This window comes from Aquarana catesbeiana, linkage group LG10 (assembly GCF_042186555.1).
Source record: "Aquarana catesbeiana isolate 2022-GZ linkage group LG10, ASM4218655v1, whole genome shotgun sequence".
In the NCBI taxonomy this organism is placed as follows: domain Eukaryota; kingdom Metazoa; phylum Chordata; class Amphibia; order Anura; family Ranidae; genus Aquarana; species Aquarana catesbeiana.
In genome coordinates, this window is record NC_133333.1 from 251,505,960 (window position 1) to 251,521,298 (window position 15,339).

A 15,339-nucleotide genomic window follows, 5' to 3' on the forward strand; every position below is an offset into this window, starting at 1 on the left:
GCAAACTTTGACCGCTTGAGAACCCAACTCCGATGTGGCAGAGAGACACCGTTACTATAGAAAGCACCATAAACATGGCTCCAAGTTTAGCAACCTTTCGTGAAGCTTTTAAACGGTTGCCACCTGGCCAAAGTACATTTACTGCAGCAAGGCGGCACCGGCAGGCCTGTTCATGTACATCATCCAGCCGAGGGGCAAGTGCAGCGGGTTGGTCCTGTCACCGCTGTGTCCACCGGACCCAGCAGATTGCGGCTCCCAGTACCTGGTCACTTTGAGTGGCTGGGGGATCATGTGACCGCTAAGCAATCGCACGATCACAAAGTCAACAAAGCTGTTATGAGTTTTAATTCCTATATTGATACTGCGATTGGCCCACAGATATCACTTGGTACCTGGGCTAATAAAAGCACCCTGTACCATGTGATAGCTGTGGGCCAATCACAGCACCCTGTACCATGTGGGGAAATGTAAACTAATGCACTTGGGGGCAAAAAACATAAAGGCAAACTACTCACTAGGGGGAGAACCTCTGGGGGAATCGAGGATGGAGAAGGATTTCGGGGTCCTAGTAGATGACAGACTGAGCAGTAGCATGCAGTGTCAAGCTGCAGCTACCAAATCCAGCAGAATATTGGCATAAAAAAGGGGATATACTCCAGAGATAAAAAAATAATTCTGCCACTTTTTACACATTTAGCAAAATACATTTTGGCCTTTAATATATGAAGAATTTTGATTTTATTGGAGTTTTTTTTTTTGTTTTTTTGTTTTTTAAACGAAGTAGAATTTTTTTTATTTTTTTTATTTGGTCTTTTTTAGTTTATAGTACAAAGAATATAAAAAACCCAGAGGTGATCAAATGCCACCAAAAGAGTGCTCTATTTGTGTGGAAAAATATTATAACGTATAATAAAAAATAAACACAGTGGTGATTAACCACTTGCCCACCAGGCCAATTCTGACATTTCTCTCCTACATGTAAAAATCATCTTTTTTTTTTTTTTTGCTAGAAAATTACATAGAATTATATATATTATATTATATTATATTATATTATATTATATTATATTATATTATATATAGAGACCGTAGAGAATACAATGGCGGTCATTGCAACTTTTTATCCCGCACAGTATTTGCGCAGCAATTTTTCAAACGTGTTTTTTTTGGAAAGAAAAAAACAGTTTCATGCTTTAAAATAAAACAAAACTGTAAAGTTAGCCCAATTTTTTTGCATAATGTGAAAGATGAAGTTGCGCCGAGTAAATGGATACCTAACATGTCACCCTTCAAAATTGCACCCGCTCGTGGAATGGCGCCAGACTTCGGTACTTAAAAATCCCCATAGGCGACGCTTTAAATTTTTTTTTTGCTGGTTACGTGTTTTGAGTTACAGAGGAGGTCTAGGGCTAGAATTATTGCTCTCACTCTAACGTTCGCGGCGATACCTCACATGTGTGGTTTCAACACCGTTGTCATATGTGGGCGGTAATTACGTATGCGTTTGCTCCTGCGTGTGAGCACATGGGGACACGGGCACTTTAACAATAAATAAAAAAAAAAAAATTAATTTTACTTAAAATTTTCTAATTTGACACTTTTTAAAAAAAAAAAAAATTGATCACTATTATTCCTATTACATGTAATGTAAACATCCCTTGTAATAGGAATATGGCATGACAGGACCTCTTTACAGTGAGATATGAGGTCAATAAGACCCCACATCTCACCTCTAGGCCGGGAAACCTAAAATAGAATTAAAAAAAACAAAAAAAAACGATCACGGCTTCTCAGCCAAGGTGCCGCCGTTTTTTTTTTAATGCAGAGGCCGGGTGTGACGTCATAACATCGCGCTTGGCCTCCGACATTAATAGAGACTCTGGCGACCATCTGGTCCACCGGAAATCTCTAGGGTGGACATCAGGGGGCGGCGGATCCGTTCTCCGACTCGCCGATCGCAGAGGTGAGTCGGTAGAAGCACCGGAGGGATGGGGGGGGGGGAACGTCCCCTCTCGCCACCCGTAAGAACGATCTAGAGGCTGACCAGCAGGCTGAAAACGCAGATATCTGAATGATGCCTGTAGCTTCAGGCATCATTCAGATATACCACCACAAAGCCATCCATGGACGTTCAGCCGTCGGCGAGTGGTTAAATAGCACCAAAGGAAAGCTTTATTTGTGTGGAAAAGAATAAGAATGTCCATTTGGGTACAGGGTAGACCGTGCAATTGCCAGTTAAAGTAATGCCGTGCTAACTAGCAAGAAATGCGCTGGTCATGAAGGGGATAAAACCTTCCGGAGGTCAAGTGGTTAAATGAAAGTAAACCTTCTATGAATAACTCAAAACATATACAAAAAAATATACCGTTTCCCCGAAAATAAGACCTAGCGTGATTGTCAGTGATGGCTGCAATATAAGCCCTACCCTAGTTAAAGTCCTTGTAGGTCTTATTTTCAGGGTAGGGCTTATTTGGGGGGTAGGGCTTATATTGCAGCCATCACTGACAATCACGCTAGGTCTTATTTTCGGGGAAACGGTATAAAAGCGGTGAGATGCACTTTATGTTTAATGCAAAGCTTGATGTTAAAAGAAGTCAGCAGATATTTGATGATTTTCGGGATATATTGAGTGAGACCGGGAATCTGCAGAATTGTCTATATTGTCCTCTTACCCATAAATATGAGGAAATGATTCCGGACGTCTGCACTTCCCAAAAATCCTTTCTTATCGTACATCACCGGGACACAGAGCCATAGTAGTTACCATGTGGGTTATAGGCCACCTTCAGGTGATGGACACTGGCACGTCCTTTGATTGAACCTTCAGGTGACACGTGGCTGACAGGTGGAGCAGGGGACAAAGAGGTAGACGCTAGTCATTACCCTTACTATAAACCTATAGATTTTGCATGAGTCTAATTTCCACCTAATTGCTGGATCTTAGACAGAGAAGTTTGTGTCTGGCCCGTCCATAACATCCATGACTTCCTGGAGGCTCTCGGGAAACGCCGGAGACTTTAGCTCCGCGCTGAATTTTGTCTTTCAGAGGCCGTTTCCGCTCCACTTAAGCTGAATTCTCCAGGCCCGGGTATCATTAAAACCCAAATCACTATAACCATTCTATGAATGTTTTATGCCATTCAATTATACTTTTTAATAAATGTACTTTTTACGACGCTTTTTTTTTTTTGGGCTCTTTTGGCTGATGCATAGCTTTTGCAAAACCATAAATATAGAAGTGCACTACATTTAAAAATTACCTAATGCGGAATACTCCGCACAGATGTCCGCCAGAGGTTTCAGCGCTTCGTTTCCCTGCTAAATGGTTCCTAGCTAGAGGCGCTTTTAAAAGATCCACTGAATCGGAGATAGAAGCTTCCTGTACGAGGAAGAGTTACTGATACACTTGGTTGTTAAAGGGAGGCTGCTAGATTGGAACAAATTGCTGCCCTAGGCGATTTTTACGTTTTATTTTTACCCTTGCATTCAGAATTTTAGTAAATATTGTGTAAAATTGTACAGTCACCGGCCACTTTATTAGGTACACCTTCCTAGTATTGGGTTGGACCCCCTTTTGGCTTCAAATTTGTCATCGTTCTTCCTGGCATAGATTCAACAAGGTGTTGGAAACCTTCCCTTTGTTTAGAAAGTTTGGAGACCCCTGCCTTAGACAATTTTGGCTTGTACCTGGTTTCTGGTGAACCTTGAAGCCTTTGCTCCTGCCAAGAACTTCTTATTTAAGCAGTGTCGTTGCCTTCAGAACTGCCTTCATTCTTGGTGGCATAGATACAACAAGGTGTTGGAAACGTTCCTCAGGGATTTTGCTCAATATTGACACGATGGCATCACACAGTTGCTGCAGATTTGTTGGCTGCACATCCATGATGCCAATCTCACATCCCAAAGGTGCTCTATTGGGATGAGATGTGGTGAGTGTGGAGGCCATTGGAGGACAGGGACCTCATTGTCCAGTGGTGAGATGATTGGAGCTTTGTGACATGGTGCATTATCCTGCTGGAAGGAACCATCAGAAGATGGGGACACTGTAGTCATAAAGGGATGGACATGGTCAGCAACAATACTCGGGTAGGACGTGGTGTATAAACCATGTTCAGTTGGTACGAAGGGGCCCAAAGTGTGCCAAGAAAATATCCCCCCCACCATTACACCCCCACCACCGGCCTGAACCAGTGATACAAGGCAGGATGGATCCATGTACTAAATTCTGACCCGACCATCTGAATGTCGCAGCTGAAATCCAGACTCATCAGACCAGGCAACGTTTTTCCAATCTTCTATTGTCCAATTTTGGTGATCCTGTGCCAATTGTAGTCTGTTTCCTGTTCTTAGCTGACAGGAGTGGCACCCGGTGTGGTCTTCTGCTGCTGTAACCCATCTGCTTCAAGGTTCGATGTGTTGTGTTCGGAGATCGTATTCTGCATACCTTGGGTGTAACAAGTGGTTGAGTTACTGTTGCCTTTCTATCATCTGGAACCATTCTTTTCTGACATCAACAAGGTGTTTTCCTCCACACAACTGCCGCTCACTGGATATTTTCTTTTTTCCCACCATTCTCTGTAATCCCCGAGAGATGGATGTGTGTGAAAATCCCAGAAATACTCAGACCAGCCCGTCTGCCACCAACAACCATGCCACGTTCAAAGTCACTTCAATCCCCACTTTAAGTTACTTAACAGGGCGCTGTAAAAAATATATATTTTATTTTTTTTTTTAAATAATTTTACACTGTACTTTTTGTTTTTCTTTATCAACTTTATTACTATCACAAAGGATGAACAACATCCCTTGTGATAGCTTGGGCTGTGACAGGTCCTCTTTTTGGAGCGATCTATGGGTTTATTAGACCCCAGATCTCTCCTCCTGTCCTCCAAAGCGTCTGATCAAACCGGTTAGAAGCTTTTTCAGGTTTGTTCAAGATGGGACATCTCCCAAGGAAGCCTTTTCTGTCCAAAATAAAGAAAGAAACTGTTTTAGATGGGTCGGGTTTGCCTGGAATGTACCTATTCGAATCGACACCTGTCCTTTCTGTACAGTCAAACAAAAACAAAGAAAAATTCCCAGATCAACTTGCCAACCAGCCTGCAACAAACCGAATTGTCCTGTCTTTAACCATTCACATTAAAAACAGGGGTTTAGTTTGCACTTATTTGTAAATACATGCGTAAGATGCAGAGGCTGTGACAAGGCACCCCGGTATTATCTACAGTCCTAGAGCCTCCATAGTAGAAGCGCATGCATAGTAATGGAGGGCAGGTTTGACTGGAGGGAGCCCACTTTTCCTTAAAGGCACAGGGGCACACTGGACACCCAGCAAGGTTTGCAAACTAAACCCTTTGTTTTTAACATGAACTGTTAGACAGGACAATTCGGTTTGTTGCACGTTGGCTGGTAAGTTGCGCTGGGACTTTTTCTTTATTTTTGTTTGACATGCGTCACCCTTCCATGTACTGCTTGCTGTTAAAGTGGTTGTAAACCCTAAAAAAAAAAAAAAAAAAAACCCTGCAAGACAAAGGCATAATGAGCTAGTATGCATAGCATACTAGCTCATTATGAATTACTTACCTGAGATCGAAGCCCCTGCAGCGGTCCTCGTTCACAGTTCCGGCGGCCGACATCGTTCCGGGGCTGTGGTTGGCCGGAGCCACGATGACGTCATTCCCGCGCATGCACGCGGGAGTTGCCAGTAACGGCACAGTCTAACTGAAGCAACGGCGCGTACGTGCCTTTGCTTCAGTGCGCATGTGCCGATGACGTCAAATGACATGACCTGCAAATACAGGGGATATCTCCTAAACCGTGCAGGTGAGCCTTATTATACGCTTACCTGTTGCAAAAAGTGGTTGTTAAGGGTTTACAACCACTTTAAGGCCAGATATAGGTTGGGGCAGTTGCCCTTTTCTTTGTACCATTCTGTACAGTGCCTACTGTTAGTTCAAAACCCCCAGGAAGGTATACTCGCCCAGCCATGCTGCTTTGCCGCCTCCCTGCTACAGGAACCCATACTGAGTAGGCTCAGATGAAGGAGCTTACCTGGGTGGATGATGTCCGTCCCCTACCGATAACAGTGTTTGAGCCTCAGGAATGGCTAATCAGGCCTGAACACTGTCATATTCTCTCCTATACCCAGAAGAACCACTCTACTCGAGCAGCTGTGCGAGGGCTCCAGTGGAACGGGGAGGCACAAAGGGGAGCGTGGATGGGCAAGTATACCTTGCTTGGGGCCGGAGGGAGTAAGTAGGGGGCCCTGACTGTACAGAAACAGTGACCTTTTTTTTTTCCTTTTTGGACAGGAAAGGAACCATAATTTCAGAGAGCACCCCAGAATTTTATTATTATTATTATTTATATATTTTATACACTTTATTTTTATGTGAAGCATCAAAAGTTACATTTTCAAAGTTTGCATTAAGTAATTTTAGTTCATTTTTGTTTCCAGCTTGGAATCCCGCACTCCTTCGTAATGGTCAGCTACCAGCACAAATTTCAAGACGAAGAACAGACGCGAGTGAAAGGATCCATAAAGTAAGTGTGACATCTTTTAGACATCCTGTTTTGTTCTTTCCGTGCCTTCTCAGTGTACCCCACCAAATTCTGCAGCACTTCAGAGTTATATTTACAATTCTCATCAATTACTACCTCATTAGAAGACTACAGACTAATGCCCTTACCATGTGCCTTTACACTGTAGGGCCAGTTTTCGATGTAAGCCAAACCTTTCTTTGTTTTTTATTTTAAGGAATCCGAACCAACAGAGAGCTCACATAAACCGCAAATTCCTTTAAAAGTCTATGGTGGCACTGAGCTTTGGACCTTGAGCCCTAGGCTGTGGGCCTTGTGCCCTGGGCTCTGGACCTTGTGCCCTGGGCTCTGGACCTTGTGCCCTGGGCTCTGGACCTTGTGCCCTGGGCTCTGGACCTTGTGCCCTGGGCTGTGGGCCTTGTGCCCTGGGCTAAATGCCAACCACTATGTTGTCTTGCTCTCTTTATGAGCTACAGCCACTGCTGCTGTGCAACACTTCAAGTTCTGTCTAAACAGAAATTACATTTCATAACAACTAATAATGGACTTAATGTTCTGAGCCTTATGCCTAAATGGCATTAAGGAGATGTGGCACATAGCTGTTCACATAGCAGAGCAAACTCACAAAAACACCACAAGACAAATCAAGTGCCTTCAAAAGTCCATGTTGGCATTGAGCACCCGACTCCTTGAGCTGTGGACCCGACTCCTTGAGCTGTGGACCCGACTCCTTGAGCTGTGGACCCGACTCCTTGAGCTGTGGGCCCGGCGCCCAATCTTTGGCCTGAGGGCCCCATATGGTGTTTGAAGTGCAGCCCTTGAGCCCCAGCAGTCAATACAGGGAGACATTAACTCAATGCTTCCTGTACTGACTGCTGGGGTCCAAGGGCCGCACTTTAAACACCAAAGGGCCATATGTGGCCAAAGATTGGGCGCCACGTTCTTAGCTCAAGGAGTCGGGTCCACAGCTTAATGCCACTATGGACTTTTGAAGGCACTTGGTTTTTTTCCTGGTGTTTATTTGATGGGTAAAGGGGGTATGTGAGTAAAGGGTCCATTCATTGTAGAAAAGTCCAGTGGTCTCATTCAACATGTCCTCAGTCTCTGACAGTCTCCTATAGCATGACTTCAGTTTTCAACCACTCTTGTAGAACAATCTGTGACCATTTCCTCTACTGTTTTTAGTCTGTGAAAGTTTTCCGTAGCATTACATGTAATAAATATTATATGCTGCCCTTTGTAGATATTAGAGGTCGCATTTGAGGCCCCCTTTCCCTTGCAGGTTGACAACCACTGAGCTATTGCATTGAGCTAAGTGCCACCAATGCTCTGTGACACTTCGGGTTCTGTCTGTTAATTTCTTGACCTCTGGATGGTTTTACCCCTTCCATGACCTGGCCGTTTTTTGCTATTCAGCACTGCACTACTTTAACTGCCAATTGCACGGTCATGCGACACTGCACACAAATTACATTTTATATAATTTTTTTTTACACAAATAGAGCTTTCTTTTAGTGGTATTTGTTTACCACTGCGTTGTTTTATTTTTGACGTCTCTAGTGACACTAATACAGTGATCAGTGATATTACTGTACACGGTCACTGTACTAATGACACTGGCTGGGTGATGGGGGTGATCAGGATAGCAATCAAAGGGTTCACTGTGTGCTGCTTTTACTCAGACTGGCTGACTTTGCTTCCTAATCTCAGCTCTGAACGGTAAAGCCGGCCATAGATGGTTCGAATTTCAGCCGGTTCATCAGGGACAAACCTTGTATGGCCAGGCTGAATGTACCCAAGTCGATTGATCAGTCAACTTGGGTACAGCCAGCCTGTCGGATTTTACGTGCGATTTATTGCTAGCGGCTATAATAGCCACTAGCAGTAATTCATACACAAGTCCATCCAGTTCAACCAACATAGAAAAAAAAAATATAGAAAACGCTGACTGTGCTGATGGGGCAGTCGAGTGATTTTCTTTAGTGCAACACATGGTTGCAGGAAAGAAAATCGCTCGGCCTATGGACGGCTTAAGTGAGATTAGGAAGCAGATCCAGCCAGATCTGTGTTCTGTGGTTGGCCACAACCATCATCAGGTTCACAGCCAAAATTCATTGGCTGCGAACCTGCTGACACACACTGGTGCTGTGTCCAACCACAGCATGAGAAGCGGGGGGGATGGGCACGTGCCTGTAAACAAAGCCGCCAGCCAGCAGTATATCAAACTGTTGGTTGGCAAGTAGTTAAATTCCAGAGAAACCAATAAGGGGGCTTAATTTTCTGAGCCTCGTGATTAAAATATTACCCGCTTGCTGACCGCCACATTTAGGCGTACGGCAGCAGAGCGGCTCTCCTGGTAGGGGGCATGGGCAGCCAGTGCTGTGATCACAGCACAAGCCGATCAGCGGGTGCCAGCCAATGGATGTCCACTGGCACATGCTGATCGGCGAGTAGGAAGACGGAACAGATTTCTGTGTAAGCACTACAGAGATCTGTCCTTTCATCGGGGACGTGCCGGTTTTTGTGTCCCTGCAAAGCACATCCCTTAGTAAAAGCACCTCACAGTACACACACACAAACACTGGCTAGGCATAGATTTAACCCTTTGATCGCCCCTAGATGTTTAACCCTTTTTGAGCCAGTGTATTAGTACAGTGACAGTGCATATTTGTAGCACTGATCACTGTATTGAGGTCACTGGTTCCCACAAAGTGTCAGATTGGCCACCATAGTATCACAGTCCCGCTATAAGTCGCTGATCGCCGCCATTACTAGTATAGAAAAATATTTAAATTTCAGTATATATACCATAGTTTGTAGACGCTATAACTTTGGTGCGAACCAATAAATAGACGCTGCTTGGGTTTTTCTTTTTTTACCAAAAATATGTAGCAGAATACATAATGGTCTAAATTTATGAAGAAATTTGATTTTCTTTTTAAATACCTTTTTATTGGACGTTTTATAGCAGTAAGTAAAGAATATTATTTCTTTTTTTTTTTCAAAATGTTCAGTCTTTTTTGTTTATAGCGCAAAAAATAGAAACCGCAGAGTAGAGCTGCACGATTCTGGGCAAAATGAGAATCGCAATTTTTATTGCTTAGAATAAAGATCACGATTCTCCTGGCGTAATTTTAAATCTTTCACATTATGCAAAAAAAAAAAAAAAATTAGGTTAACTTTACTGTTTTTAGTTTTTTATTCATTAAAGTGTATTTTTTTTCCCCAAAAAAATGCATTTGAAAGACCGCTGCGCAAATACAGTGTAACATAAAATATTGTAACAACCTCCATTTTATTCTCTAGGGTCTCTGATTTTTATATATATATATATATATATATATATATATATATATATATATATATATATAAAATGTTTGGGGGTTCCAAGTAATTTTCTAGCAAAAAATACTGATTTTAACTTGTAAGCAACAAGAAACAGAAAAAGGTTTAGTCTTTAAAGCGAAGTTCCACCCAAAAATGAAACTTCCGATTTAGGAGATGGTGACCCCCTGACATGCCCCATTTGGCATGTCATTTTTTTTGGGGGGGGGGGGGATACCCTCTTTTCAGCTCTCACTTCCTTCTGGCGCACCCTCGGTGTCAGAAGGAAGATCACCTCTCCCCCCTCCCTCTAGACCAGGGGTCTCTAACTGGTGGCCCTCCAGCTGTTGTGGAACTACAAGTCCCATCATGCCTCTTCCTGAGAGAGTCATGCTTATAACTGTCAGCCTTGCAATGCCTCATGGGACTTGTAGTTTTGCAACAGCTGGAGGGCCACCAGTTTGAGACCCCTGCTCTAGACAATCATCTGGGACAGGTCCCAGATGATTGCGCGGCTCGCGCATGCGCAGTGGGTGCCCAGCTGTGAAGCCACAGTCATGCGCCCACAGTTACAATGCCGGCGCCGCCGAGCGGAGGGGGAGACAAGCGGGGCTTCGATCCCCCGCATCACTGGACCCTGGGACAGGTAAGTGTCCGATTATTAAAAGTCAGCAGCTGCAGTATTTGTAATTTCTTTTTTTTTTTTTTAAGCGGAATTCCGCGTTAAGTGGTTAAAGGGGTTGTAAACCCTCAAGATTTTTCACCTGAAAGGGGTTGTATGGGTTTGTTTGTTTGTTTTTTTTAAAATAACAAACATGTTATACTTCCCTCCATTGTGCAGTTCGTTTTGCACAGAGTGGCCCCGAACCTCCTGTTTTGGGGTCCCTTGGCGGCTGTCTCGGCTCCTCCCCGCAATAGCTAACCTCCCTCTGGGAAGCTCTATCCCGAGAGGGTTATCTTGCGGGCGCGCTCCCGTCTCATACACGCTGCCTCCATAGACACAGCCTGTATGACTCGGTCCCGCCCCCCGGCGGGCCGTATCATTGGATGTGATTGACAGCAGCGCGAGCCAATGGCTGCGCTGCTATCAATCTCTCCTATCTATCCAATCAATGGCCAGACTCCGTGGAGAAGAGGACGCCGGGGGACGCGCACAGCAGGTGAACAGGCTCAGGTAAGTAAACGGAGGGTCTGGGGGGGTGGGGGGGGTGTAATTGCCAGGTGTTTTTTCACCTTAATGCACAGGATGCATTAAGGTGAAAAAACACAAACCTTTACAAACCCTTTAAAGGAGTTGTAAACCTTTGTGTTTTTTCACCTTAATGCATCCTATGCATTAAGGTGAAAAAACACCTGTCAGTGATCGCCCCCCCCTTACTTACCTGAGCCCTGGAACTTGACCCACAGGGACACGCTGTCTCTCTGCCCGGGGTTCTTGGCTCTTGATTGGATAGATTGATAGCAGTGCAGCCATTGGCTCCCACTGCTGTCAATCAAATCCAATGATGAGGGCGGGGCTGAGTCCTGCATTCGGCCTCTATAGACGCAAATGCTGGACTCGGGAGCGTGCCCACAAGGTAACCCTCCTGGGAGAGCACTTCTCCCAGGGGGTTATCTGATAAGAGGAGGAGCCAGAAGAGGAGGTTCGGGGCCACTCTGTGCAAAACGAGCTGCACAGTGGAGATAAGTATGATATGTTTGATATTTAAACAAAAAACCTTATCACTTTAATGCATTCTATGCATTAAGGTGAAAAACCTCCTGTGATGCAGCAGCCCCCCCCAGAGTCCCCCTTTTACTTACCTGAACCCGGTCTTTCCAGTGACGGGGACGAGCACAGCAGCTCCAGTCGGTGTCTCGGGTCCTGATTGGATAGATTGATAGCAGCGCAGCCATTGTCTCCCGCTGCTGTCAATCAAATGCAATTACACGGGGGGGCAGGGCCGAGTCCTGCTGTCTGTGTCAATAGATGCAGCAGCAGGACACGGGAGCGCGCCCACACGAGTCCCCTGAGGGACCCTAGAAGAGGAGGATCGGGGCTCCTCTGTGCAGTTGGTTTTAAGTATAACGTTTGTGTTTTTTGTTTTTTTGTTTTTATCAAACCTTTAGTAATCCTTTAAACTGACCTCGTTTACAGACCAAAGTTCATCCCTTTGATCTAAAAGAACAGAAGATACAATGTTTCTCTTTATCTCCGTGATAAACTTGGCAGGCTTTTTTAGTTTTTTTTGACAGTTGTCAGCAGTGAGCAGAGAACTCTGCACTGAATTGGAGAAATGCTGTGTTAAGATCGCGAGAGGAGTAGAATCGCGATCTCGATTCTTTAATGATTAATCGTGCAGCTCTACCGCAGAGGCAATCGAATACCAATAAAAGAAAGCTCTGTTTGAAAAAAAAGATATAAATTTAATTGGCATACCGCGTCGCATGACCGTGCAATTGACAGTTAAAGTAATGCAGTGCCTAAAAGCAAAAAAAAAAAATGGCCTGGCCATAAAGGGGGGTAAGCCTCTGCTCACACCGGTGCGACTTGTCATGCGATTTGACAGGTCCAAGTCGCACCCTATTGTCAGCAATGGAACTGTTCATATTGGTGCAACTCCAACGTTGCGGTGCCGCACCGATTTTTGTAAAGGACAGTCCTGCGCTGTTTTTGGTCATTTCAGGTGCAACGTGCATAGATGCCTGTGCAAGAAGTCGCACAAATGTCAGCCAAGTCGCACTGGCATGTGTCCTTTAAATTGTGCGATTTCAAAGTCTGATTCGGTGTGAGGGGGGGGGCTAGATCTTCCCGGAGGTCAGGGGGTTGAGGAGATATGACTGTGGTGCCCATATCAAAAATTTCAAGCCTTCCCTTTATTTTTAGCCCTGTAGTAGAAACATTCAAGCTAAAATCTGATTGGCTGCTGTGCGCAGATCATTCAGGTTTCTCGGGTTAGGCCAAAAAGTCGCCATTTCGGCAGCCAGCCTCGTATTCCTCCGAGGTGGGAATAAAACAAACGTATGATTTATCTGTAATACAGAGTATCTCCCCCCCTCGTCCTTGTCACATGGCATTTCCCGACCTTTTATTTATCCAGCTTTCATTGCTGTAGTTGAGGCAGATATACGAGATTGGAACAGGCATTATCCTCCAAGTCGCATACCGGCGGTGAATGAGCGTGACATCTGGGGATTAGTCCTTGCTCGCAGTGTGCTATCAAACCGCTCACTTCATCACGCCGTGTCAAGGCTGCGAAAACCAGAATGGAAACCGTTACTTTTTCTTTTTTTTTTTCTTCTCCCCATCGGCTTTCTCCCCCTGTACAGCGATCGATGTGCTGACAGTGAATTATGAGCCTATTGCAATCCAATTAGGATTAACCCTGTGGTGATCCACTAATAATGCTCTGATTATTGTCTCACTACACCGATTGATTCATTTTGTTGTTTAATCCTCTCGGTGTCAGAAGGGTAAGCAGAGCAGGCAGGTGCCAGGACTCCCGGGACACTGGATAGTCAACCTGTCCAGCTCCAAGGGACTTGGGAGCATTCACAGCGGATCCCCTGACCCCCAAAAGCACAACAATATTTAATCGATAACGTTTCTTCAGATGTCCTGGATGTCAGAACATTGTGCTTGATAGGACTCTGGGCAAAAATTATGTTTTTAAAACTGGGCACAAAAACTTTTGTTTAACTACAAAAAAATGAGAGGAACACTTTGAAAACACATCAGATCTCAATGGGGGAAAAAAATCTCATGCTGAATATCTATACTGGTATGGACTGGGTAATGTGTTAGGATCTATACTGGTATGGACTGGGTAATGTGTTAGCATCTATACTGGTATAGACTGGGTAATGTGTTAGGATCTATACTGGTATGGACTGGGTAATGTGTTAGGATCTATACTGGTATAGACTGGTTAATGTGTTAGGATCTATAATGATATGGACTGGGTAATGTGTTAGGATCTATACTGGTATAGACTGGGTAATGTGTTAGGATCTATACTGGTATGGACTGGGTAATGTGTTAGGATCTATACTGGTATGGACTGGGTAATGTGTTAGGATCTATACTGGTATAGACTGGTTAATGTGTTAGGATCTATACTGGTATAGACTGGGTAATGTGTTAGGATCTATACTGGTATGGACTGGGTAATGTGTTAGGATCTATACTGGTATGGACTGGGTAATGTGTTAGGATCTATACTGGTATGGACTGGGTAATGTGTTAGGATCTATACTGGTATAGACTGGTTAATGTGTTAGGATCTATACTGGTGTGGACTGGGTAATGTGTTAGGATCTATACTGGTATGGACTGGGTAATGTCTTAGGATCTATACTGGTATAGACTGGTTAATGTGTTAGGATCTATACTGGTATGGACTGGGTAATGTCTTAGGATCTATACTGGTATGGACTGGGTAATGTCTTAGGATCTATACTGGTGTGGACTGGGTAATGTCTTAGGATCTATACTGGTATGGACTGGGTAATGTGTTAGGATCTATACTGGTGTAGACTGGGTAATGTGTTAGGAAGGAAAGGATGGCACATCGTTTGTGAATTCAGCCCTCTGTAGGTTGATCATTTTCATTTCCATCAGACACCCCGAAAATCAAAGTGAAAAAATGATGCAGCAGGCTCGTCCATTTCGCTGAAATGTTATTGCAGCAACTCCAAATGGTACTCAGTAGTTTGTATGGTCCCCACATGCTTGTATGCAACATCGGGGCATGCTCCTAATGAGACCACGGATGGTGTCCTGGGGTATTTCCTCCCAGATCTGGACCAGGGCATCACTGAGCTCCTGAACAGACTGAAGTGTCTCAGAGGTGTTTTTCAATGGTATCAATTCCTTCATCCTCCAGACTGCATACTCTTGCCACAAGAGGCCGGGCATTGTCGTGCACCAGGAGGAACCCAGGACCCACTATACCTGCGTAGGGTCTGACAATGGGTCCAAGGATTTCATCCTGATACCTAAATGGCAGTCAGGGTGCCATTGTCTAGCCTGTAGAGGTCTGTGCGTCCCTCCATGGATATGCCTCCCTAAACCATCACTGACCCACCACCAAACCGGTCATCCTGGAGGATGTTACAGGCAGCACAATGTTCTCCACAGCTTCTCCAGACCCTTTCACGTCTGTCACATGTGCTCAGGGTGAACCTGCTCCCATCTGTGAAAATCACAGGGCGCCACTGGTGGACCTGCCAATTCTGGTGTTCAGTGGCAAATACCAATCGATCTCCATGGTTACGGGCAATGAGCACAGGGCCCACTAGAGGAAGTTGGGCCCTCAGGCCACCCTCATGAAGTCTGTTTTTGATTGTTTGGCCAGAGACATTCACACTAGTGGCCTGCTGGAGGTCATTTTGTAGAGCTCTGGCAGAGCTCATCCTGTTCCTCCTTGCTCTTCTGGAATCTCCTCCATGTTCCTGAGACTGTGCTGGGAGATGCAGCAAACCTTATGGTGATGG

The 15,339-nt window shown here is 44.7% G+C and overlaps 1 protein-coding gene across 1 annotated transcript in view; it reads left to right on the forward strand.

Annotated features, from left to right (window-relative positions):
- The window catches only part of DNAJC11 (DnaJ heat shock protein family (Hsp40) member C11), a 217,607-nt gene that overhangs the window by 178,725 nt on the left and 23,543 nt on the right, over positions 1–15,339 (forward strand). The window contains exon 9 of the mRNA XM_073603624.1: positions 6,458–6,543. Within this exon, the coding sequence (XP_073459725.1) occupies positions 6,458–6,543 (86 nt within the window). The remainder of the gene's footprint in view (positions 1–6,457; positions 6,544–15,339) is intronic.